We start from the raw sequence: 27,403 nt of genomic DNA, 5'->3' as shown, positions 1-27,403 counted from the left end.
TTTTTTGATAATCCTATTAAGTTTTTGGTTCCCTTAAGCAGTATAAGAAAAACAGGAAATTGGGAATGCACTTCTCTTTCTCATGTTACACTCACAGAGCTAACCAGCTGTTAAGCCAAATGTGTCTTAAGAGTGTGAAGCCAAGAATGTGGTTCGTACACCCAATCCTATTTAGGAATGGCTTACAGCATTTAGGATTTTTTACACCCTGGTAACTTCATAAGAGCCTAACTACAGATAATCATTGCTGAGCTATGAGGCTAAAATATGGAAAGTTCATTTTTCATGCACTGGAAATACTTGGCTAGAATGATATAAGCTTCTAAGTTAGGGAGTGCAGATCACCTTCCCCTACTGTGGACCAAATAGATAGTGACATATGGCTACAGTTTATGACAGTCTCCAATACTAAGAATATCTAGCAAGTATTCACTGTTCACACCAGCCAATCTCAAAGTGATAATGCCAATGCAGAGAGGTAAATTTCCTAGTGTTTAGAGAAAGACACATTTGTAGGTCAACAGCATGTAATTACTTGCTCCAATGCTCATCATGTTCAGAATCTCACCTAGACAGCCACTATTTTGGAAGACAAAGAAGGCCCTGAAAGGGAAGACAATGGGAGTTCTTGGACACCTTGGCTCAGATGAGAGAGAAAAAAAGGCATTTAAGGAAAACATCCAATTTTGTTAGTGTGATACAGCTATTACAGGATAATCCAAAAGTAATGATATCAAACAATTTGCAGGAGCATTACAATTCAGCCTTCCAAGTCGCCTCACCCCAGAATCATGTAATGTAAATGCTAGCTATTGAAAATTCAAAAACAAAATCCCCCCCCAAAAATTGATTACATTTCTTATACGAATCATGCCTTCCACTTAATTTCTAGGTCCAAAGTTATTTTGAATAAGACAACACCTCACATAAATAAAAGTGAAGAAACTTACTATCTCTCTATAATCCAAGATAATTTACCACTATTTTGCTTCTTCAACTAGACCAGATGCTTAATCGATTGACAGAAAATAATCATTTGGAAATAAGTTAATTAGTCATTTCAATATATAACATGATCAAGTATTTGGTTCCAAAAAAACTATTACTTTCATCAAATGGAATCATGGGACTGCTGGTAGATGGACATTCAAGTACTGTGCAAAATTTGTTACAAAAGATGACTCAGTAAGGAATAGTTTATTGGATTACTTTCTTGACCAGGTAATATTAGGTTTGAGAACTGTTAAAGTTATGAAGGCTTTTGAATTTTGAAAGTCACCAATAGCTAGAATTGACTAGCCAAAATTTTTTTTAGTGTCTGTTCCTTCTCCCTTTTCCTTCAGCACTTCCCAACGTTCCATAAGGCAAATGCTTTTGTATTACAACTAATTGCCTAAGTTATCAGGACTATGGGAGCCCTTCCAAGTGATGCTTTCCATGCTGTTCCTTTCAAAAAGTTTTTTAAAAATCCTTATTTTCCTGCCTGATGCTCCATTACTTCAAGGCCTTGTTAGGTGACTGGTTACCTAATCTTATAGAATGATTTAAATCAAAATGTTAACAGATGATAATGGTTTATTTATTGCCTATTCAAGTAAAACGGGCCTTTAAACAGCAATCTGAATAGTTCCATAAGTAGACCAGGTGCTACTTTTTAACACTCTTTATTGTGCTTAATAGATGACTATTTTGCCTGCTTACAAGATTGTCTATAGTTTGTTCATGGAAAGAGATATTGTACTACAGTACTTAAAAAAAATTAAGGGTATAAAATGACCACAATGGTTTGACTTCATATTATCTGTCATCAAAAATAATCATGTGAAAATTAAAACATGGAGAAATAACACTTACCTAGAAAACAAACTTTGATTGTACAATTGATAATCTCAGAGTAGGACAATGGTAGATTTCACAGTCATTTTTTTTCAAATTGGAAAAGGCCTGCATTGGATGATAACTCATCTATAAAAAGTGAATAATTATTATTGATTCAAGCTACGAGTTATTTTTGCAAAGACCTGCAATCAATAGGCATTTAATAAATGTTTGCTGAATTAAATGTTTTAAAGGATGTCAGAAATTGCTCTGGAATTAAGACACTTAGTAATGGTTCACTTTTTTGGATGCAATTTCTTATTGACATATTTTGAACTTGGATTTCCTGACTACAGACCCAGTGTAATGATTGGAATGACGCCACCTACTGGAGACTTGCTGTGGAGAGCTCCACCATGAGGAAAATGCCTCAGAGGCATTGTGGCTTTTCCTTGGCGTCAGGAAATGACGCTTGCTCATGGGTGCTGTCTATCAAGTCTACCAGCCAATCAACTGGAGGAGCCTCCTATGGTCTGGGAGGAGACAGGAAGGAGGAAAGGGAGCCTGCTCAGAGAGTGCTGGCCTTTTTTGGCTTCCGGACTTGATGGTGGTGGCGGCAGAGGACTTCACAGGAAATTTGAGGAAAGATAGGAATGCCAGGCTGTTAGAATTCTGTTCTCAATCTTTTTCTTTCTATTTTCCAATAAACCCTTAAAAACCTAAACTCATTTTATCAGTGATTTTTAGTCAGTTTCCCCCAAACTGGGGGAACACATTAGAATCCACATTTAGAATCTTAAATTACACACCAGAATTCTATCTACTTCACCACCTAGCTGAGTCATAATACTTAGCATTTATATAGCAGTTATTATGCGACAGGCATTGTGCTAATAGTTTTACAATTATCACATTTTGGTAATCACAACCCTGAGAGGTAGGTGCTCTGTTACCTAAATTTTAAAATTGAGTACAATGAGGCAAGCAGAGGTTAAGGGACTTGTCTTCAGTTACATACTATCTGAGGTAGAATTTGAACTCACATCTTCCTGACTCCAAATTATGCTATCTAGCTGAGTAAATAATTGTAAATATATATTTTGAAGATATTTTTATGCCACTGATTTTTTTCCTTCTTTTGGAATTTGAACCTGTACATTTATGTGCATTTTTTTCAGAAAATAAGTCAAACATTTTCCGAAATTCCCTGTACACTGAAGTCCTTGATAAAAACAACCACTCATATGCCTATCTTTGCCCTGTTCTTCATTCTTCTCACCTGCCTGGTGCCACCCCCCACCCAAACAAAACACAACAAAACAAACAAACGCTTTCCACTATAATTGTTATGACTATTATGGACCCTTTCAGTCCATTCACTTTTTCTCACTTCATTTCTACTTTGAGTTACAGGAACTGATGGTGCCAACAGAAACATTCCCTGTGCCAGTTATCCTACCTCCTGTGGGTTTTGACATCTCTTCCAATCCCTTTTTGTTATCATTTTGGAAAGACTTAGATAATCATAGGTAGCAAGTCTTTCTGATATGAATGAACTCAAATTACATCTCATAAAAATATACTGATATAAGTACTACAATTACTTTTAAGAAATTATTTTTTTTCTTTCTGGTTGTCACTCACTCTATTTATATTATAAGAATCTTTATCATTGTTCTTTATTGCCCTGAGTACACTATTGAAGGTTCAATTCATATTCCTTTTCAATAAAGCAAAAGCAAATAGCTCACAGGTGCTTAGAGTATATATGCAGGAAAGACATAGGTTGCATCAGGGTCACTTTTTATTTACAGATAAGGCTGTTAAACATTGAACTGGGTTATCCCATTAGATTTTGCAGCCTCCATCTATAAGACTCTTAAATAAGATATCCACTTATTCAGAAAAATAAATGTACCTGGAGGAAAATAATTGAACTAAAAATCCATGAAGCCAGCAGTATCTGTCACCCCACTACAGTGTCATATATGATAGCATATGTATATAGATATAGATATATGTACATGCTCATATATGCATATAATATATATACATGCATTATATGTGCATATATACATACATACATGTATGGACACACATCTAAAATTTTGAAGGTATCACTTTTTTTAAACGATTTAAACTGGTCTCATATAACAAAATATTAGACTTTGTCAGCCATCACAAAGTCTTTCCATACTGCTTCTCTGCACATTCTATGTGGGTTAATCTAAAAAATTTACCACCTGACAGTGTTCTGAAGGAGGTTTTTTTAATGTAAATGAATGAATTAAATAATTATTAATAAGTATGATTGAATAGAATATAGTTCAATGGAATTAAACAGAAAATGAGCAAGAGTTATTTGTGTCCTACCTTTCAACTTGAGAAGACACTTTAATACAGCATTTTCCTTACATGTTTACATATGAATATTCAATATTCCAGATTAACAATGGATCTAGGAATTAATATTAATTAGCTTGAGGACATTTATCATATGTTCATATTCAGTCATTCAGTAAATACTTATTTTATTTCTACAATGTGGAATGAACTGGATTTTCATAGAGTTTACATTCTACTCAGAAGATGTTGAAGCCTCCTTCTTAAAATGGTATAGCCAATGACTTTGAGCTGTTTGGATAAATTATTGTCTTCATTAGGTAATCATTATGGATTTCTACTGTTCTTTTTTCTTTGTTCACAAAGAGGACCATGACATCAGGGTGATGGCATGACTTGCAATGAATTGTATTTAAGTGAGGGAGGACTATGCAAATTCTCCAATCTCACTCTCTCCTCTATAGTCATCTGTGTCCAGTGGCAAGATACATATCAGGATGACTGGAGATGGCCCCAGATGTTTAAAGCAATTGCAGTTAAGTGACTTGTCCAGGGTCACATAGCTATTAAGTATCTGAGTTGAGATTTGAACTCAGGTCCTCCCAACTTCAGGGCCAGTGTTCTATCCACTGTGCCATATAGCTACAACTAATTATAGATTTCTTTCAAATATGGATCATTATTATGGATTATAATTGTTATAGACTTTTACTAAATTTCTACTAAACTGTGACATTAATTTACTTTATTAGTTGACAATAATATTATCACAATACACATAGACTATATGTGTGTATATAAGACAAATTCAAAATGTTAAAATAACAAAAGTATATAAAAAGCATAAAATACAACCACCTTAAAGTTCCCCTTTGGGAAGGTAGGTGTAATGATTGGATAATAGATTTGAAATTAAAAAGGACCTTAACTGTCTTTATAGTCCAATCTCCTCAGGGGAAACAGGGCTCTAAAAAACTTTAGTTACTTGTCTAAGGATAAATGAGAAGTGAGGGAAAAAGGTAGGATTTAAACCCAAGTCCTTTGATTCTAAATTAACACAATGCCTATCTCACACTCACCACCTCCTTCATTTCCCAAGAAATATCAACTTAGTTAATTATTTGCTTATTATTATAATCTATTATAGGGGCAGCTAAGTGGTATAGTGGCTAGAGTTCTGGACATGGAGTCATGAAGACCCGAGTCCAAATAATGTCTAAAACTTCTTAGCTGTTCAATGCTTGGCAGTATATTTCATTTCTATATGCCTCAGTTTTTTCATCTAGAAAATGGAGATAATAATAGCACATTTCTCCAAATGTTGATGTGAGGATTAAATAAGATCATAATCATAAATCACTTAGCACAGTAAGTGCCACATAGTAAGCATTATATAAATGTTTCCTGTTAGCTATTATTATAATTAAATATTATTACCATAATGTTACTCACCCATAAAACTCTTTATTTTTTCAAGAAATACCAGCCTATTTTAATTACATGCCTCTTACAATAGCCTATTATATTTTTAAATCTATTATAATAATATGGGCAGATAGGAACTACAGTGGATTGAATGTTGGGCCTAGAATTCAGAAGACTTGAGTTCAAATCTGGTCTCAAACTCTTACTAGATATTTGAACCTGGGCACATCACTTCACCTTGATTTGCCTCAGTTCTCTCAACTATAAAATAGGGATAATAATAACACCTATACCCAGGATTGTTTTATCAAATGAGATAATAATTGTAAAAGAGTTAGTACAGTATCTGGCACATAGTAAGAGCTATATAACACTTTTTTTGTGGGACAATGAGGGTTAAGTGACTTGCCCAGGGTCACACAGCTAGTAAGTGCCAAATGTCTGAGGCTTTATATGAATTCATGTCCTTCTGAATCCAGGGCCAGTGCTTTATCTACTGTATCACCTACCTGCCCCCTATAAGAGCTATATAAATATTAGCTATTGGTATTTTATGCTGCAAGCAGGGGTTCTTAACCTTAGCTTCATGAGTTGAGGGAAGAAAAATAATTACATCTTTATTCCAACATCATTTATTTGCTTTATAAATGATATATTTTATTTTATGTATTTTAAAATATCATTTTCAGAAAGGGATCATAGGCTTCACCAAAGATCCAAGACACACACACAAAAAAGGTCAAGAACCCCTGGCTGAGAGGAAATAGTTATCCTTATCACTATGAAAGCATCTCAATTATTATCTCACACTCCCCCTTAACAAAATGTTTGTACGTGTGGCTCATGTGACTGTACTTTTTATTACCCCTTTGTGTTTGTCTTATGCATAGACAATGAAAAGTTTTGTGAGGAAGAGCATGCAATCATTTCAGTTGTCCCAACTATCCATTAGGATTGTGGAGGCTCAGGGCAGCTAGGTGACTCAGTGGATAAAGCACTGGCCCTGGATTCAGGAGGACCTCAGTTCAATTTCAGCCTCAGACACTTGACACTTACTAGCTGTGTGACCCTGGGCAAGGTACTGAACCCTCATTGCCCCGCAAATAAAAAAAAAATTGTGGAGGCTAGGAGTGGCATGCATTAGCTATAAAGAAAATCAAAATGCTTAGAATATCAGGATAGAAGATAAACTTTCTCCCCATACATGAAAAGAAACCTTGACTGTTATTTTGAAAAATCTTTATGGACCTGACAGTCAATAAATAATAGTTCACCAAATTTTCCACAAACACACTAGTGATTTATTTGGCCAAGAAAATCAGGGTTTGACCCCCACTGTCAAATTATGGATGTGGGATTTTCTAGAATGTGTGGAGCTAAAGAAACTTCTACCTATGCTTCAAATCGCCTAGCTTTAGATCAAGCTAAGAAGCTAGAGTCTGACCAGTCTTTTTAAATGAATAATGGCTCTGTTTTTTTATTCAAGTGTCCCCAAGACAAAGATTACTTCTCTTGAGAGTTAACCTTCTACACTTTACAACGTGCCACTGAATGAAATATTCACGAGGAAAGAACTCACTCTCTTTTACAGCATTTGCCAGATGAAGAAACAGACGGCATAATCACATAGGAGTGTTGGGTGAAAATGAATTAGAAAAAGCAGAGAGAGAAAAAGAAAAGTGCTCAAAGATAAATGAACTCCCCAAGGTCACATATTACACTGTAAACATTTTAGGCAGCAAATTCTGTGAGTAGAGCAATATGTGCAAAGCCAGAGTTCCATGTGAGAAAAAGACTTTTTTTCCTGATGATTTATATATTGAATATGTCAATGGCATTGCTCCCAAACAAATTGTCATATACACTCAAACATATGCATAAATTCAAACCTATGTCATAGAACAAAGGTAATAACTACCCTGGAATGACAACAACAACGACAAAAAGTCTTTAAAAATAGAATAAAATATAATAAAGTATAGTTTGTTCTACTAATATTCTACAAATTTAAGAAAAATAAATATTAAAAGCATTAATCATATATAACCACATTATACTATCACTTCAGCCTTATTAAAAATGGAACATATATGACACTACTAGGAGGCAGCTTGGTACCACAAAGGCTAAGAATTTTGAAGACATGAGTTCAAATCCTGTTTCATTCCCTTACTAGCTGGGTGATCCAGGAAAGTCATTTAACCACTCTAAGCCTAAACCACCTACTCTGTATAATGGGATATTAATAGCATGTTGTGAGGATCAAATTATAAATAAATATAGACATATATACATATACATACACACGTGTGTGTATATAATGACTTGGAAAATAAAGCTCTATATAAATGCTAGCCATGATGATTATGATGATATTATTATTATTATTACATTAAACCATTATATTAAGAATTATATACTCTATTACTATTTTATATACTTTACCTACATTTTAATCTATGGATCAAAAATTTCCTAATATATTAACAACTGGCTCCAAGAAAAATCACAGAGTAGGTAGTTTCTTTTCTTTACTAAATTACTTCATTTAATATTAATTTTGAAAAATCTTAAACATAATCAGTCTGGTGAGTTGTATATAAGTAGCAATGCAAAGATATTTTCTTCAACCGTTTGATATTTGCTCACTTTAACTGCATGTCCACTCAATGACTTCTTTTATGTATTTTTAGAAAATTTGGTTTTATTATCTATTTCAAAATGCAATATGCAAGTTACCTTGCAATTAGTGGATAGGTGATGGGGGCTACATCTATTATTTCATTAATACAGGGAACTCCCAGATGAGAGACTTTCTTCTAGCCATATAGGTCAGATAATTTTCTGCAATTTAAATTCTTAGGGAGTTGTCTAGAGTACCGAAAGCATGAGTGACTTTCCCAGGGTTATACAGACAGTAAATCAGTTGTTGGATTTGAATCCAGGTCTACCTGGCTCTAGGGCCAATCCTTGATTCACTATGTGATATAGTTCAGTATTCCATTAGAAATAGGAAGCACCAATTTAGGCAGAGATGATCCATGGTTTGTGAGGGAAAATTTTTGAAATTTTCCTTCTTCAAATGATTTCTACAGATTTTTCTATGTGTTGTGGATAGTAACATTATTGTAGTATAATGGAAAGCATGAGAGTTCTGGAAACAGAGATCCTGGATTTCCTGCTTACTACCAATGTAATCCTGAAGAATTTACTAGTCTCTATGAGACTCAGTCCCTCATCTGTAACATGAGTTGGTTCAACTTGATGACCTTTAATGTCCTTTCCAGTTATACATTTGTAATCCTATGATCCATTTGTTCTTCTCATACTGAAACCATTTGGACATGAATCTTCCAAAGCCCAACAAAAACAGGAAGTAATTAAATTTTGTGGAGTGCTCAAAGACTTTACTGATTTTCAGCATATGATGTAAATTTAGTCCATAGCAGCAACATTTTTTAAGAACCTACATATATAATCTATGAAATCTCTTTATTAACCATAAACATCCTATGGTAATTGACTGATTGTGATCATGTCTCTAAGTCTAGCTTCATTTCATACTTCTTGATTCTTTATTCTGTGAAGACATCTTCCAACCGATATAATGCATGTGACTTTGAAAAAAAAATTGCTGTCTGTTAATTATTATTCCTATACCATCAAGATAGTAAAAATTGCTGTCAAGTATGAGATCTGTTTGTATGATTACAATTCTTGGACTTTCCTGGTACTGTCTTATAAGCTTCTTCAGCTTCTACTGTATCAATCCATAATTCTTTGTTTACAAAGAAAAGTTGTTCACAATATCTTCTCTTTCTGCACACACATCTTTACATTGAATAATTACTATAATGGTTACCACGTTAAAATAAATAATGCACTTGAGATCTTGAATTGGGGAGAGAGAGAGAGATACAGAGAGAGACAGAGATGGAGACAGACATGTGCCTGTGTGCACATGCAGAAAGAGAGAGGGAGAGGGAGAGAGAGAGGGAGAGAGGGAGAGAGAGAGAATGAGAGAGAGTTTACATCCCAATTCTCAATTCTGATGCTTCCTAGAGCTCTGATCCTATTTCCTCATGTGTAAAATTAGGATAATAACATTTGTACTACCTACCTGACAAGGTAGTTGTGAGGAAAATATTTTGTAAACTATAGGGCACTGTAGAAATGTGAGTAGTTATTATTAAGGCCATAAGGTTCCTATTATGCGATACCATTATTGTTTGGATTACAACTGATGGTACTGGGTCAGTATTTTTCTTCCTCTTCCTTTCCCCCTCCCCATCAAAGCAATGAAGCAAAACTGTAATAGGTCTGGTTTTATTCAACCTATTTAACTCAGTCATGCTTGAGCACACAATAAGACACTGTTAGAAATAAGCTGTCAGAATTCACTTCTGGTCCTCTGGGAAACCTTTCTAGCTCAACAGACTAACAACATCAAAAATATCTACCACTTAATGGAACAAAAAATAACCCATAGTCAAGTATTTGATGTAAAACATGATGGCAGATGTTAAGAAATGCTATGGATCAAAGAAAAGGCTAAATGTTCTTCATGGTAAAGGTTGAAAATCACTGAAGAGATATATTAGAAATTTAAAGTTCTTTTCTGAGAGAATGCTTACTAACAATTTAAGTAATGAAAGGCTACAAAGCCAGAAACTTTCTTGTACTACTTCAAGGGAATTAAAAACCCCTACACACAGCCATATGTTTTACTTGGTAAAGAGTAGTCATAAAGTTGTTAAATTCCATGAGCTTTGATTTTCCTGCTTTATAGATATTCACATATAGATATACATATATACACACACATATATAGATATATACATACAAATATATACATATACATACATTGCCACACATATACATATATACATGCACATATAAATATAGACATATGTATATATGTGTATATATATACATATTACTATATCTAGATCTATCTATATATACACAATATATGTATATTGATACAATGCCAGGATACAATTTGTTGAATGCATTTGAAAAATACTGATTCTTGTATATTTAAATTGTATTTTGAAGAGACTCAAAGGTCAAAGCTAAAACTGACCAATTCACAAATGTGTCATGAGTGCTATATTTGACTTATATTTAGAATGAATGTCTGTGTTCTTAACATCTAAAGAATCTAAATTAATGACTTACTAATTAATTTACAACAATAATTAAAAGAATCATTTCAATTGAGATGCATTTCTCTCATAATTTTATCTTTTGAAACTTTTCTTCTAGACAAAATTTCTCATAAATTATTTCAGCCTTCAAATGGGTTTATTTAAATCCAGAATCATTTTGAAAGACAAAATTTAAAAACATAAAGATAGATAACTTTTTATATACAAAAAACCCCCACAAATATATGCCTTCTATGAAATTTCCAGGTCATTGTGGTGTCAGTCTGGACAAGTGATTTTGACATGCTTGCTTATCATTTTCGAATTTGTGAACCAAATTTTTTTGCAAACATATCAAATACACTTTTCACTTCTGAGAAATACAAAAAGTCCATGGTAATTGGAGAACATAAAATTACAACCACTAACTTGGAAGTTTCTTAAAAGGTGGATGAGGGTGGTAAAAGCCAGAAGAAAAAAAAAATGTTTCATGTGGCTTTTACACTCCATGGGCTGGACTTGTGCTTTGAAGATGGTGGTTCTGAATCACTGCAATATTTACATGAATGTTGCTCATTTAAAGGCCATTTTGCAGACTGTTTACTTGGAATGATTTTTAAGGCAGTCATGAAACTAAGCATGGCTTACCAGGTCTGAATGAAAACTATCTGGCCAAGAAGAAACGGAATGGTAATGAGAAGAGAAAAATATTCTACTTCTTTTGTCTGATACTTTTGATTCAGTTTTCAAGAGTATCTGTCTTAAATTCTCTGAAATTAGATGTTTGTTTATTATTTTAGTTCAGTGATATGTAGAGCATAAGAAAGAGTTTAATATAGCTTAGGAATGACTTGAACTGATAAATACAGATACTGAAAGTTAAATTAAATTTGCACTAGGTTTGTATTTGTTTTGAAAAACACAGAGCTTTTAAAAGGCTGTTTCAGAGGATATAGCATTTTGATTGGCAAGTAATACATTGTTTTATTTCCATTTGTGACAAGATGTCCACCCTTAGTGAAAGTGCTCTATACTTCTCTTTCCAAATATCAATTTTAGATCCCTTCTCATGCTCACCTGACAATAATTGAATCTATTTTCCAGAAAAATGGACAATATCCCCACACCTACTTGCTCATATTTAATTTACATTGGTAAGGGAATGATAGTCAATGTAAAAACACAAAGTTTAACAATACCTAATGATGGTTTAATTGGTGTTTTATTTAGATAGATAGATAGATAGATAGATAGATAGATAGATAGATAGATAGATAGATAGATAGATAGATAGATAACATGTATGTACACAACACACACATATATACACATACATAAACACACATATGCATATATGTGTGTTTATATACATATATGCATATGCACACATACATACATATATATGATTGTGGCCGACTGATTAGGATGGGCCACACCTGGCCTGCCCTGAGTGACGGATGCTGCTGATGTCACCAGGAGAAGCCACTCTCCATGGGAAGTTTGAAGGACCTTCCCTTTTCGGGGAGGGAGAGTAAATGCTCGCTGAGGGGAGCTCAGTCTCTTTCTGGAGTCACTTTCTTTCTGGTGGTGTGAGCTGCAGGAGCGGGCAGAAAGAGGTTATTTCTTAATAGTTTTGTCCTGTGGGGCTGAGCTGCAAAGCAGTTTCCTACTGAAGCTATGGACCCCAGGTGGTGAGTTAACATACGAGCCCTGCTCTTTTGAATTAGCTGAACTGGAAGTGAGTTTGGGGATTGTACAGACTTAGGTTAGAGTTAGGGGGATTATCCATATTTCTTTTTCCCTATTCCCTTGTCTTTGTTTTATTAATTTCACCTTTGCTGTTTATTTTATTCTCATTAATAAAACCTGATTCGTTTGTGGAAAAGAGTCTGTTAAGTTCCTTTATTATTGGCCTGGGAGAAATGTCTAAAAAGGCAATTCAGAGGGGAGGGAGCTTTGGACCTAGAACAGCTCATACCAACAGAAAGAAAGTGACTCTGGAAAAAGACTGAGCTCCCCTCCTCCAGAGTTTACTCTCCCTCCCCCAAAAGGAAAAGTCCTTCAAACTTCCTGTGGAGAGTGGTTTCTCCTGCTGACATCAGCAGCATCTGTCACTCAGGGCAGGCCAGGTGTAGCCCATCCCAATCAGTCTGCCACATGATAAAACACAACTTATTTAGTCAGGGACCATTTAATTTTCTGTTCATTTTTTGAGGATTTTAGGTGAAATATGAAGATAATATGCAACATTGTCAGTCTTGATTTTGGTTTTTGAACGTTACATTACATAGGTTAAATTTAATGTTGATTGTTTGGGGCTTTGGAAAGGCATTTCCCTAAATTGATAATGACATACATGCAAGGTAGGTATAGTTGAAACAGCAATATTGATACCCTAGGTCAGTCACATCATGGGGTCAAAAGGATTTTGAAGGCTTTCTGAACTTTAATTAAGTAATCTAGAAACATATTGCTCATACTTAAAATCACTGAACAATAGAATTTTTAACTCATTGACCTAGGCAAAGGACTTCATTCTATTACTCTACAGATCCATAAAATAAGTTATCTCACCAGTCCAATCACTTCTCAGATGTGGGGAACAAATGACAAAGTGATTAGACTTGATCTCTCTTGCTGCTTCCTTGTATCTATATGACATATGTAAATCAAATATTTCTAAATCAGGTACTCTTCCAAGAATCAAATATGCTTAATGGCTTTTATATAAAAGACATCAAGACATAATCAAACACATCTATCCCCCTTACGAGAAAAAAATGCTTATACTTTTTTTATCAAAAAATGACATTTAAAAAGGGGGGGATACAGAAAGGAAATAAACCCAAATTTTCAAATGCCTAGACTTGCCAACTGATTAGCCACATAGGAAAGCAGCATGGAGAATGTTACCATAAACTGATATCCTCTCATCAAGTCAGTCAGAGTCAGCATTTTTTAATTTTTGCTCCATATGAATCATTCAGAGAGGCAACTTTGTGAACTGAATATTTTTTCAGGCCCTTGATATGAATCAGAACTGAAATGCACAGACCTCCCTTGTTCCATGTCTCCTCTATGTTCTCTCTCACTCAAAGTGTTAAACAAATTCTTTTTAAAAACTTCAGATTTTTATAACCTCATCAGGAATCCCAAAAGTGCCAAAGTATTTTCAGGAAATCTGGATTGGATTGGTGGTATTTGCATTATAGGAAGAAACTAGATGTTATTTTTTTTAAATCAGCTGTTCACATGAAATTCTTAGACTCTGCCAATCTGATAGTGACTTAGCTTAGCTTGGCTAATGTTCATATAACCATATAAATCAAGTATTTATAATTACTGCTGCTATAAGTCTTAACAAACTCAATAACAACAACAGCAATTTTATCTATATTTTAAAAGGGAAATTATTTCCACATGCAGTTCATTGTTATACTAATGGGAATGTTTTTTCTCAATGATTTCATATAATTCTGTAATCAGTCTTTGATGCTCAAATGCATAGAATTCCATCCAGTCTATGAAGCTAAGCCAAACAAGAAATATATTTTTATTGGACTAAAATTGTAACATAGAGCAACTTATTTTTCCTCTCATGAGAGAAACATGCACGTCTCACATCCCATACAGATTTGTTGTTCAAATTATCATTTAAACCTGGTTCAAAAAGTACCTCGATGTGTTGTCTGCAAAACCTGTAACCTCTAGTATCCATCCCCTCAGGTGTTACTCACAGGTATGTTGTGAAGTGACTTCATGGAGTTTTGGGACATAGATCTCCAATAGAATCACCCAGAGATATAGAAGATACTCAAGGATGGGGAGAATTGAGCAGAGGTTCTCCTGGTATCTGGCACTTCACTCATATCCAGTGGTAGCTTAAGCCATACTATTTTTGTTGCTAACAAAGAAGCTAAGGTATGTCATAGACCAAAAATCAGAATTAAAGTTGTCTTCATGTTGTAAACTGTCTTATGATTAAAATCATCTAAATATTTCTCACATAATTATTTGTGAATTATTCTAGAGAAGAAGGAAAGTAGAACTAAGTCAACTGGGAATTTTAAAAGGATGTGTAATACATCATTTTTCCATTTTACAGGATACTCTGCCTTAGTCCAGCTTGTCAGACTAGGTACAGCAGCCTCCTGAATCAAAGGACAACAACTAAAAGAGCAGGTGATATCACATAAAGTAGCAGTATGAAATAAATTTACAATGGCAGTGAGTCTTACATCCTTATTATGAGGAGATATTACATGAATGTCATCACAATAATGCCCTTTCTATTTGCCGTAATTTGTTAAGGAATAAGGGGGTTTGTAATACCAAAAACTAGGCAAGGAACAACATGTAAGATGTGCGACCTTGTCATTCCAAAATGAAAATAATTTATCATCTTCAGAGAAAATATTCAAACAGCACACTACCCCCATTATATTTACATCAGGTCCTAAAACTCTGCATAGAAATCTCTCTCCATAGTCACAGTCTTTCTTTACATCCTCAGAGAATGTATGAATCACTGAAAAAGGATCACCTTTCTGGAGTTTAGTTTGGCCTTACATCTCAGAATTTTTCCTCATGTCAATATTTTTGGTGCTTGCCTGATGAACTGGTGGGGCAAAGTTACCATTTGTGGAGATTATGACTAAAGGTATCCATAACCAAACAATCCTCATACAATCTAAATATAGTACTTCTCCCAACCTCCCAACCTTTTTAACTGTCTATCTATCATCCATCTATTTAATATATCTGAATACATATTGTTTCATGAGCAGTATGTAAGCATCTTTGAAGGCAGGAATTCATGTTCACTTTTGAATACAAATTCCTACCACCTAGAACATGGCCTAGGTAATAATGGGGTCTTGCAAATTCCTATTAAATTTACACAGATATCTTTAGAGCCATATTATAGATTCTCTCTCTCTCTCTCTCTCTCTCTCTCTCTCTCTCTCTCTCTCTCTCTCTCTCTCTCTCTCTCTCTCCCTCTGTGTGTGTGTGTGTGTGTGTATGTATATATATATATATATATATATATATATGTATGTATGAAGCAGAGGGGGAGGCAGTAGAAACTAAGAAGCTTTCTCAATGCTAAAAATGATTGTATTCAGCTTTAATTGGGACTGCTTATAGGCTGACAACCTTGTAGTTAAATCACAGTTTTAATGAAGATTTAGCTCACACAATCTATCTGCACCCAAACACAACACTATTAGAGAAATCAAAAGTACCCTGTCATGTGGCATATGCTATGGTAAATACCTTTTATTACACTCAACAGAAAAGTAAATAGTCTATTTAAATAAACTCCAGGCAGTCAGATTCATACACCTGCCTCTTTGCTGACTTTTAGAAGAAACTGCCAAGTTTATAAATTAGAACAGAGCACACTGCACTCTCTATGAACACTGTGCACCTCTGGGATTTAGGCAAGCAGTAGCTTTTAAACCATTCTCAATCATTAGATAGCTTTAAATGTACACATTCACATTGTGTTTGTACTTCTGGAAAACAAAATAATTTTAAGGACTTGTTCTTATTAAATGTTACATATATTTATATGTATATATTATATATACATTTTAAAAGGCAAATAGAAGATACAATTCAAATCACAATATTAAAATGAACATTTTTAACCCAAGAAATGGATTTCATTTCGAAGTTAACTTTAACTCTCCACTGATTAACTGTAGACATCTACACCCCTCCTGTGTCTTCATTGGTGTTCCCTGCATGTTAAGTAAAAACCTTACCCTCTACTTGTAAGATATCATTCTAGCTGTGCAGTCAAGTGTCTTACTGGGTAGTGAGGGACAAAGTATATCCTAGGATGCCTTCATGATAATGACTGTAACATCCTTCAGCAGATAAAGACATTCCATTGCATTTCATGGAGCAATTTGGATGACACATTATTTGTAGCATTTGTAGCCTCCATTGCCAGTACCATTTTTGATGATTTACATATGTGGCTGGCAAATTTAGTTAATGTCTAATGAATTGGTTGGTTGCACACATTAATTAAAATTTGCCAATGATACTCAAGTCATTTCAGTGCAGTCACTCCAATCAGTAAACTTGGTTTCCTGGTGCAGTGTAAGCAGAGAATAAAGGAGAGAGAAAAACAGAATGACTGACATAAATTCTGCTTCCTGCTTTCATCCAAAATAAACCAAAGGAACTTTATAGACTTTTTATGCATTTATATATAAAATGATCATGCTTGGTATATTCAAAAGGTGCCTGGAGTTTGTTACCACTTTTAAAAAAGACCCAATTCCTTTTGCCATCCAAAGTATAAATTGATGGAATCTACTGTTATGTTTTTGAAACTATCCTCTATGCTGGATAGGTTCAGGAATTTTGAAACCTACCACATTTCCCAGGAACTGGGAAAGAACAGAAAGATGACAATTTGGTGTGTGATTAAATTATTACTGCATTCCTCCCTTGTGTCTAATTTCATGCCATCCATAGTTTGGGGAATTATTATAGTATACAATTCTGCAATTAGATTTCAGCTAGGGTTTTCTATATTGTTTTTAGCATTATTTTTGAAGAAGGATACTGCTGTGAATTTCTGGTGTGATGAGTACAGGAAAGTCCATGTGCAGAAATCTGATGGAAGGAAGCATTTTAGAGGTACAAGAACTGAGATATTCAGTAATTTTTTCAGCCGAGTTTCTGAAAAGATGCTCTTGACTTTATATCTAGCTTTATTTATACTATAGTGCCTAGACAAGGAATACACACACGCATGTATATATGTATGGATGTATATACACATGTGTTTATAAATGTATATCCATAAAGAACCTTATAATATATGTTTATATGCATGCACACACAAATAAATCTACAAAAATAGGTATCATGCATATATACATGCATGCAGGAATGCATGCAGGAATATATACATTTATATATAAATGCTTATATATACCACACTTCATATAATATGCAGGTTTGAAAAGCTAATTACAGATTTTGTTATAAAGTACAAGAGTACTGTTAAAGTTCTAGTATGGGTATTTCCTTATTTTTATTATAAATTTTTGGTTTAAAAAAATCCCTCTATATCTTTTCACGTTAATCTGAATAAAAGCTGACATTTATATCATGCTAACTATGGAAATATACATTTTAGAAGGATTTTTTGGTCTGTATTTATACTTTTATCAATTTGAGAAATGTCTTCCTCTAATGCATATCAGCAGATTCATTGTAATTTACATTGCTAGAAAGTTGCCTCTTGAGAGGTTAAATGATTTTACTTTTATCTTGTAACTAATATGTGTAAAAGGTTAAAGTTGGACGCAGGTCTTTCCAATTCTAAGGCTACCTGCTAACCTCTGTGCTATACGGTCTCTCTAGGATATGGCTAGTAACAGTAACTGACTCATTTTTTTTTTCACATTAATCTCATGCGATCCCCAGAAAAACCTTGTGAGGTTGATATACCCCCCATTCTTACAACTGAGGAAATAGGCTTACAGAGATCATGGCTTATACATAATCATAAAGAAGTGAACAAGCATTTATTATGCACCTGAGTGCTAGACACTAATAAAAGTGCTGAAAATAGGCCAGAGAGAGAGAGAGAGAGAGAGAGAGAGAGAGAACAAAACAAAATAAAAAATACTCCCTAGTTGTTCTCAAGGAGTTCTCAGGTAAGAGATCAGATTTTCAAATGAAGGGCTTGAACCAACTAGTCTAAATCCCTGGAGGAGGAACCCCCCCCCCCCTCTCTCTCACCCCCCCCCCCCGCCATATATAGATACATATATATGGATATGTTTCTGTATATGTGTGCCTCTGTGTATGTATGTATGTATGTATATACATATCCATACAGATATCCATACCCATACATATGCACATACATACCCATATACACATATGCACACATCATGCACAGATACATACACAAACACAGACTTTGTACCCAGCTGACTACCACACAGCCTTTATAGTAAGTGCTTCATAAATGTTGAATTGAGCTCTACAAAGAACTTCCCAGCAACAATCCTTTGAAATAGGTAGGACAATGTTATCTCTCCAGTGGCAAGTCCTTTTTGAAACCAAGAAGTCTTTTGTAATGCAAATTTTGGGTACACGGATATTTTTGAAATTTGGTTTTCCAGTACACTGTGTATCCACACTCCCTGTGCTTTATCCTATTCCTACTGACTTTCATACTGTATACTTTAATGGAATGTTACAATGTCTTTTAATAACACTCTAAGAAGTCATGGAGGTTGGTCACATGCTCTTTAATGGGAAAGAAAGATAACTTTTCTCATTTTCAGCTTCTGGACTCTAAAATTTACCTGAGCTCAAATTCACTATCACTGAAGTATCTGCTGTAGCTCACCATTCATCTCTTGGAAGGTAATGTCTAAGAATTTTTTTATCATGGTTTTCAAGTAGTACAATAATTTTCATATTATCTTTCCTTTATTTTCCAGGTCAGATGTTTTTTTCAAGGAGATATTTCACATTTCCGTCTATTTTTTCATTAATTTGGATTTGCTTTATTGCGTCTTCATTTCTCATAAAGCCATTACCTTCCATTTGTTCATTTCTAATTCTTAAGCAGTTATTTTCTTTAGAAAGCTATTCATCTCAATAGTTTAAAAAACAACAACAAAAAATAATACCACATGGAAAGATGAGTTAGTTTAAGAAGGAAAAAACAACCAAACCCCCTCCGAAAAACAAAACAAAAAAATGGCAAAGAAATTGCTCTTAACAACCCACTGGTTTATTTTCTATCTATATTTAAAATTAGGTTGCAAGGGAAATTATATGAGAGTCAAAAAGTCTCAAATGAATTAAGAAAAATTACAATCAAGGAAAAACAAATGCTCCAGAAGTGAATGATTTGCTTACTTTGTTTTCCACTTTCAAAATGAAATTAAACTCAACTACTAAAACAATAAAAGCAAATTGTTACTTGTGATTTGCAAATGTCAATTAAGTGAGTATTATTCACTAAACAATGTTCTGGATTTCAATTAGAACCAAAGGACTGAAAATGAAAGAAAATTTGTCAGCTATTTGAATTACTCAATCTTACTTATCTATTTATTTTATAGTATTTTGAAATAACTCATCTTCAATGCCTGCACCTCCTCCTCTTGAATATAGGGATTAAAATTAAAGCAATATGCAGGTGGCATTAACTATATTGATCATAGACTTGAATTTTGCTGTATTCACTTAAAAACTCAAAAGAAACCAAAATTGTTTTTTTAATGACATGCTACATTCACACTAAAACTCAGGATGTCATGTGCATATTATTTATGCAATTCATAGAGTTTTGCAAGGTATTGCCATCTTATTTTTGTTTTTGTTTTTTATTTGTTTTTTATTTTTTGGTGGGGCAATGAGGCTTTAGTGACTTGCCCAGAGTCACACAGCTAGTAAGTGTCAAGTATCTTATACCAGATTTGAACTCAGGTCCTCCTGAATCCAAATCTGGTGCTTTATCCACTGCACCACCTAGGTGCTCCTCCATCTTATTTTTAAAACAAATCTCCATCTTCCCTTTTATTTGTACAGTTACTTTGTATAGAAAATTTTAAAGTTTGCTAGAAATTGAAACATTTTAGAGGTAGTTGAGACCATAGATTCAGTCTTTTTTTTTTTTTTTTAGTGAGGCAATTGGGGTTGTGACTTACCCAGGGTCATACAGCTAGTAAGTGTTAAGTGTCTGAGGCCGGATTTGAACTCAAGTACTCCTGACTCCAGGGCCGGTGCTCTATCCCCTGTGCCACCTAGCTGCCCCCATAGAGTCAGTCTTAACCAAACTCCTAACAACTTCAGGAACTCCTGCTATGATTTCCTTTACAAATTGCAATCCAACTCCAGCTTGTACATAGTCTATGACAGAAAACTCAAAACTATAAGATGCATTTCAGCTTTGAACAAAGCAACATAAATTTTTTTTCTTAATTATATCTTTTTTTTTTTTTTGGTGAGGCAATTGGGGTTAAGTGACTTGCCCAGGGTCACATAGCTAGTAAGTATCAAGTGTCTGAGGCCAGATTTGAACTCAGGTCCTCCTGACTTCAGGGCCAGTGCTCTATCCACTGCACCACCAACTGCCCTCAATTATATCTTCTTTTAAGGATATTAGGGTATCTCACTAAGCAAATAATACCTGATATAATAATTTACATTTTATACCACTTGAGAAGTACCATATATACATTTTGTCATTTGAATTTCACAATAAACTAGTGACAGAAATGCCAAAACACACTTAACAGTTGATTGGAAACAAAGAACTGAGCACCAAATAAGTTAAGAGATTTGCCTGAGGTCTAAGGTGGAATTCAAACTTATGTATTTCCAGCTCCTGGCTTAGCAAACTGTCTATGTGCTATATATACTGCCTCATTGATCATTTTAATGTTCATGAAGTGTCTTCTCCTAACTACCCAGGATTACCACGTTTAATATATTGTAGGATCATCTATATAGAACAAAAAGATATTTTGGCTTTCCAAAACTCTTTCACATATATGATTACATTAAAAGGATGATATTATTTTTTTTAAAGAGGGACTGAATTTTCTTCAAGTGATTACTTTCTCATTTATCTTGTTGGTTATGGGGGGTTTTAATCTGTTTTTATACTGCATCCCTCACATAGGTTGCTTGTTTGTTTTAGATTTTAAATTCTCCAGCATCAGTAATAGCCTTTGTCTTTTCAATATTTAACATAAACCCCTGCAGATACTGGCTCTAGTATTCTTTTATTTTATTTTTTTATTTTTTTGTGGAGCAATGAGAGTTAGGTGACTTACCCAGGGTCACAGTTACATAGCTACTAAGTGTCAATTGTCTGAGGTCAAATTTGAACTCTCCTCCTGAATATAGGGCCAGTGCTTTTTCCCCTGTGCCACCTAGCTGCCCTTTTTTTTTTTTCATCTTTAAGCAAAAAAACAGACAATGAAGAGAAGGTAAATAGAGTCAGGGTAGGATAGAAGGACTAGTTTTCAGAAAATCTTAGAATCCTACTTTTAGCATCCTTTACATAAAGGAATCCTGGGTGTTCAATTGAAGACGTCATATGTGTATGCATAGTTCTTTTGTGAACACGTTTTTGGGGGTTTGCTTATATTAATGTAACATTTGTTACATTATATATATATTATATATATATATATTATATATATATATATATATTATATATATATATATTAATATAATATAAGCAAACCCCTACTCTCCCCCATACACATACACACAATGCACCCCATACACATAAGAAATGCATAGGAATATACTCTGCTACCTCTGCTGTATCTAAGTTATATTTACCAATTGCAACATAGGTGACCACATCATTCCCTAGGTAACAAATCAACTATTTAGGAGACTAGAAAAAGGCTCCACTTTCTTCTTCCTCCATATACACAGGGCAGAAACTTGAAGAATGTGTTCTATTTAATATAATTAGAGAGTATCATATCATCCAATGACCAAACAGAAATGGATGTTGCTTGAAGGATAACTAATTGTAAGTGACAGTCACTAGAATGGAAAATCATGGTTAATTTGACATGGAGAATTTCCAGTAACTAGAATGCTTAGTATATACAATGATACTTTCATTATCTATTTTCCACTTCTGATGTTAGGGATTGCTACTGAATTACCAGAGATAACAACTACATCTTTACTCAATTTTCATACCAAAATGTACTTACATATTATTATACCATAAATTCTCCTTTGTATCTTCATAACTCCTATTCTGAAACATGTGCATGTTTAGATCCACCTCTCTACAGATGACCAGAGCAGCTCAGCTCTGAGTAAGAAAAATCATTCAGGGCCAATCAAAACCAAATGAAGTGTTAAAGCACACTTTGAAAGAGGACTATTAACAACATTTTCATTGTTTCTGAACTGTCAAGCTAAGTCAGACTCGTAATTAGCACATTAAACAATGAATTCATTAAAAAGTATTGGTAAAGGGGCAGCTAAGTGACACAGTGGATAGAGCACCGACCCTGGAGTCAGGAGTACCTGAGTTCAAATCTGGCCTCAGACAATTGACACTAACTGTGTGACCCTAGGCAAGTCACAACCCCAATTGCCACCAAAAAAAAAAGTTTTGGTAAAATCTTGTGACTTTGAACCCTTTCCTTCCATGGCCATGTGACAAAGAATAGATAATATGACATGATTTCTTCCTTGGGCAGACATAGGTCTATTCTTGACAATTAAAATTTTAGATATTGATCCTAATAATTTTGAATGAATCTAAATCATTTTTCTACTTTTGAACTGCATGAGTCTTGCCATCTTTAATGGGCACATGTTTTTGAAAATGAGAAGATTCCTTTCTCTGAATTCTAAGAGCACCTTGTGTGTGTGTCTGTCTGTCCTGTACATTCACATTCTACAATTGTATATACATGTCTTACATTTCCCACTAGGCTTAAGCTCCTTGCTGATATCCACAAAATCTCTGCTTCCTTCAGTGCCACCAATTATAAAGCCTTATTTCTGGTCAGCGCACAATAAATATTTGTGGACAAGGCACTGATTATTTTATACATTCCTATGAACATTGAGGATTCCATAAAAGGGGAAAACAATGAGAATACCCATTTTTACCACTTTGAATATATATTCTTTAAAAGAATAAAATGTTTTATGTATAAATTTCTAAATTATAGCTAAAGTAAGTATATATATTTATATGAATCCATGTTTAAGAATAAAATAAATTTATAAATTTATAGTATAAATAATCCTTATGAAATCCCTGTGATGGAAAACTGGGATATTGAACCCATAATATATATTAAGAAAGAACCATTATAATAAAGTACAATAGTTTCCCTTAGACTAAGTGCAAGTTATAGGCAGAAATAGTACTCAATCCTGGACCTTCTAATTTAAGATTCATATTCTAACTCTGAAACTACTGGCTTTCTCTGGGTACATAAAAATTCCATACTTTCTAACATTTTTTTTTTTGGTATCACATAAGATATCCTGGATATCCTCTTATATTCTGATATCTTTAAACATAACTTGGATTTCTAAATAAAGCTTTGCAGTTAGGGCAATGTAACATTCACAGTGCAGGACTCCCATAACACTCAGTTTGATATATTTATTTTGTATATACTTAGGTACCCTGTATCATACCTGATTTTATGTGAACTTCATGAGGGAAGCAATTTTCTCATTTTTGGTCTTGTATCATCAGTGATTAACAGAGTTTCTGGTGTATCATAAGTGTTCAATAAATGCTGATTGATTGAGAGACTGATAGTAAATACTCAAGAAATGCATTAATTTATGGAATTGACACACTACTTTAATTTTCTCATATATAAATCCCAAAGGGTAAGCACTTTATGTGTATAAATGCATTTTTAAATCTGTTACTTATATTGGTTACACAAGAATTAGAAAATAAACACATGATGAAGCATCCCTCCCCCCCAGCACAACAGTATCACAACTACCACATACTGAGATATACACACTCTATAATACAAAATAAAAATGCCTAGAGTATAATTGAAAATGTGGTAAACTGTTTATATTTTTTTCTGTATACTTAGAATAATAAACTTTTCACTCAAATAAAGTATATTTCAACTAGATTCTAAAATTTTAGAGTTTGAAGGGACCTGTAGCATTATTAAATGTAACCTCTACATGCTTAGAAATTTCTGTTACAAAATTGCTGTGAAATTATCATCCAGATTATTCCTGAACATTTTCAGTAATTCAAAATCCATGACCTAATAAGGCAACCTCATTCCACTTTTTCACTCTATAATAATTATAAGAAAAATATTCTAACACTTACCTAACATCTTCCTTTTTCCTTCTATCCATTCATAGTTGTTAATTCAACCCTCTAGAGACAATGAGAACGTATTGAATCTTGCTTTCACTTGAAAACCTTTTAGTTACTTCAAGACAGGTATAAGGTCCTCCCCTAAACTCCCTACCCAGCTCTTTAAAAAAGTTTCAGTTGTCCTTGGTTCTTCTCTTTTTAGCATCCTAGACAAATTTATTTTTGTTTTCCTCTCATTTATTTGGTATATTAAGATGACAGAGAGATACAGGGACAGGGAGAGACCAAGACAGAAGCCACACAGAGAGAGAGAGAGAGAGAGAGAGAGAGAGAGAGAGAGAGAGAGAGAGAGAGAGAGAGAGAGAGATCAATATGAAGCCAAAGGATTCTGTTTCCATTTCGCATCTGGGTATGTTATTATCACTGAGTTAAAAAGAAAAAAAAAAGAATTTATTACTGAAAAAGTTGCTCATTTAAATTTAATCATTTTCTTCTTTCTAACCATAATATATTGACTGACATTGTAAAACTGGGAAAAATAATGCATTTTTAAGAAAAGTTCTTCATAAATTCTTATGGTAGCTTTTATGGTACTTGTTATATTTAGTGCTTTTACAAATGATTTTTCATATGGGCCTCAATATCTTAGTCTCTCTCTCTGCCCACACCAACATATATACATGTATGATATATGCATGCATGTATAAATATATTTATTGTTATGTACATTTTTGATGGTATATATTTATATTATGTGTCTTTCTCAGATTAGTTAATACAAAAATATCCATTAATATGTATAATCTTGTTAAACAACATACCTTTTAGAGCATTATAAATGTTTATGTTTGAGCTATGCCCAGTGGCAGATGGTGGGATACCATTTTAGTGACACCCAGGTACACAAAAATATAGTCACTAGATTTTCATCCTGGCAGATGCATGTGTCTTTTTTGCAAATGAAACACACACACACAAAACCTTGTGATAAAATAATGGGATTTAGCAGATACTCAAAGACCCACCTTGAGATTAATCTAAACTGATTGAATCAAGTGAGAGTGATTGACTGCTGATTAGCCTACTTCAAAGTTAACTAGATTGTAATTACACCTGGCTAGTCCTTAATGGATTTGGAGGATGCCAACCAATCAGCTTGAAGCAGTGTGTAAGGACCACCTCTATTCCAGACCTATAAAAAGCTTCCACAATCAGTTTGCTAGAGAGTTCGTGATTGAAGCAGGCTTGTGTCAGAGGACTTGAGGAAGAACCAGAACAGACTGGAACTCTAGGCTAAATAGGCTTTTTTCTTAACTTTCTTAACTCCATGGGAATATCTGTATGCTTTAATAAATGTTTAATGCCCGAGGACTGGTGCTAAAGCTTCTAATTTAAGGCGACCACAATTCAGATTTTAAACATCACAACCTAAATATGAGAGATTTTTACCTCTGAAGCAGTTTATATTTGTAGTGAAGTACAAGCAACTAAATAAGTAGATCTAAATGAGAAGGTTACAGAATCATCCTACTCTGGCCTGTATGACTGAAGGATGCTCTTTAGAAACCTGATTAACTATATTTTGTTACAGTGTATCTCAATCTATAATTTCAATCTTCCTTTTGAATCCCAAATGAATTTTTTTAAAATAAGAGGGGTTATAAAAACTTTCTCACAATGAATTGATGTGATCTTTGAATTAGAGTTTGAATATGCAAAAAACAAAACAAAACAAATCCAACAACAAATAAATAGTGTCATCACTTTTGAAAGTTTCTTTCCTTCTTAAATAGAAAACAAATGACTTTTATGGTCACTTTATAGCAAATAATTTGCCAACATGAATAAGTCAGCAAATATCTATTTCCCATGAAATTTTCCTAATCTACTTTTCCCTATTGATCTTATATTAACTCCCTATAATACTGGAATATATATTTGATATATATAGACATCGATATATATATTTGATTTAAAATATTAAAATATCTGGTAATGTCTATAATATTATAGAACAATCTATAGATAAAGACTTTCTATTATACAAATATACTTCATTTCTACAGTTTAAGGTTTTCTTAAGAGCCATACTCAATTTGTGAAAATGACCTTAGCACTCTGCATTAATGATGAAATAACAATTACCATTAATGCCTATATTATAACAAAGAAGGATACAATGATAAAAATGAAATAGTACTTGCCCTCAAAGAGCTTACTATATGCAGAGGGAGAAACCATGAATTTGTGTATGCTTACAAGCATTTAAAATACTCTTATACACAAATGCAAACATATTTATGTACATACATGTGTGTATGCATATATATGTGTTTATGTATATATATATATATTTTTTTTTTAAGTGCCAAGGTAACTTGTTAGAAGAGATGTTTAACAAGTAAAAATGACAAAATTTAAGACAAAAATATTTTTATAAACAATGATGCATATAGATTATTAGTAAAATGAATTCTGGCAAAATGCTAGGAACCTAAATATGATTGATTTATTAGTGAGACTAGCATTAACCAAGGAAATGGACCATTGGCCTCTCTTGATCACCAGAGACCTTGAATGAAGATTGACAGGTCTTTAAATCTAGCTATATCTACACTCTGATCGTTCTTCGAGTACATTATTTGGACTTCCATAGCAAAGGTAAAGCAATTTGGATTGGTAGACATTTTAATGAGGAGGTACGTTAAGAGTTTTGTCAGCTCCTCCCTATTAATTCTTATTGAGAGGCTAGAGTAATTCTCAGGTGAGAGTATTAGTCTGCAACTTGAATAAAAGTGGGTTGGCC

At 33.7% G+C, this 27,403-nt stretch overlaps 1 protein-coding gene across 1 annotated transcript in view; it reads right to left on the bottom strand.

Annotated features, from left to right (window-relative positions):
- The window catches only part of LRP1B (LDL receptor related protein 1B), a 2,279,180-nt gene that overhangs the window by 1,975,978 nt on the left and 275,799 nt on the right, over window positions 1-27,403 (bottom strand). Inside the window, 1 exon segment of the mRNA XM_043994810.1 lies at window positions 92-99. Coding sequence (XP_043850745.1) covers window positions 92-99 — 8 coding nt within the window.

Source organism: Dromiciops gliroides, chromosome 3, assembly GCF_019393635.1.
Source record: "Dromiciops gliroides isolate mDroGli1 chromosome 3, mDroGli1.pri, whole genome shotgun sequence".
NCBI classification, from domain to species: domain Eukaryota; kingdom Metazoa; phylum Chordata; class Mammalia; order Microbiotheria; family Microbiotheriidae; genus Dromiciops; species Dromiciops gliroides.
The sequence above is the reverse complement of the archived record's forward strand: the minus strand, read 5'-3'. Positions and strand labels throughout refer to the sequence as shown.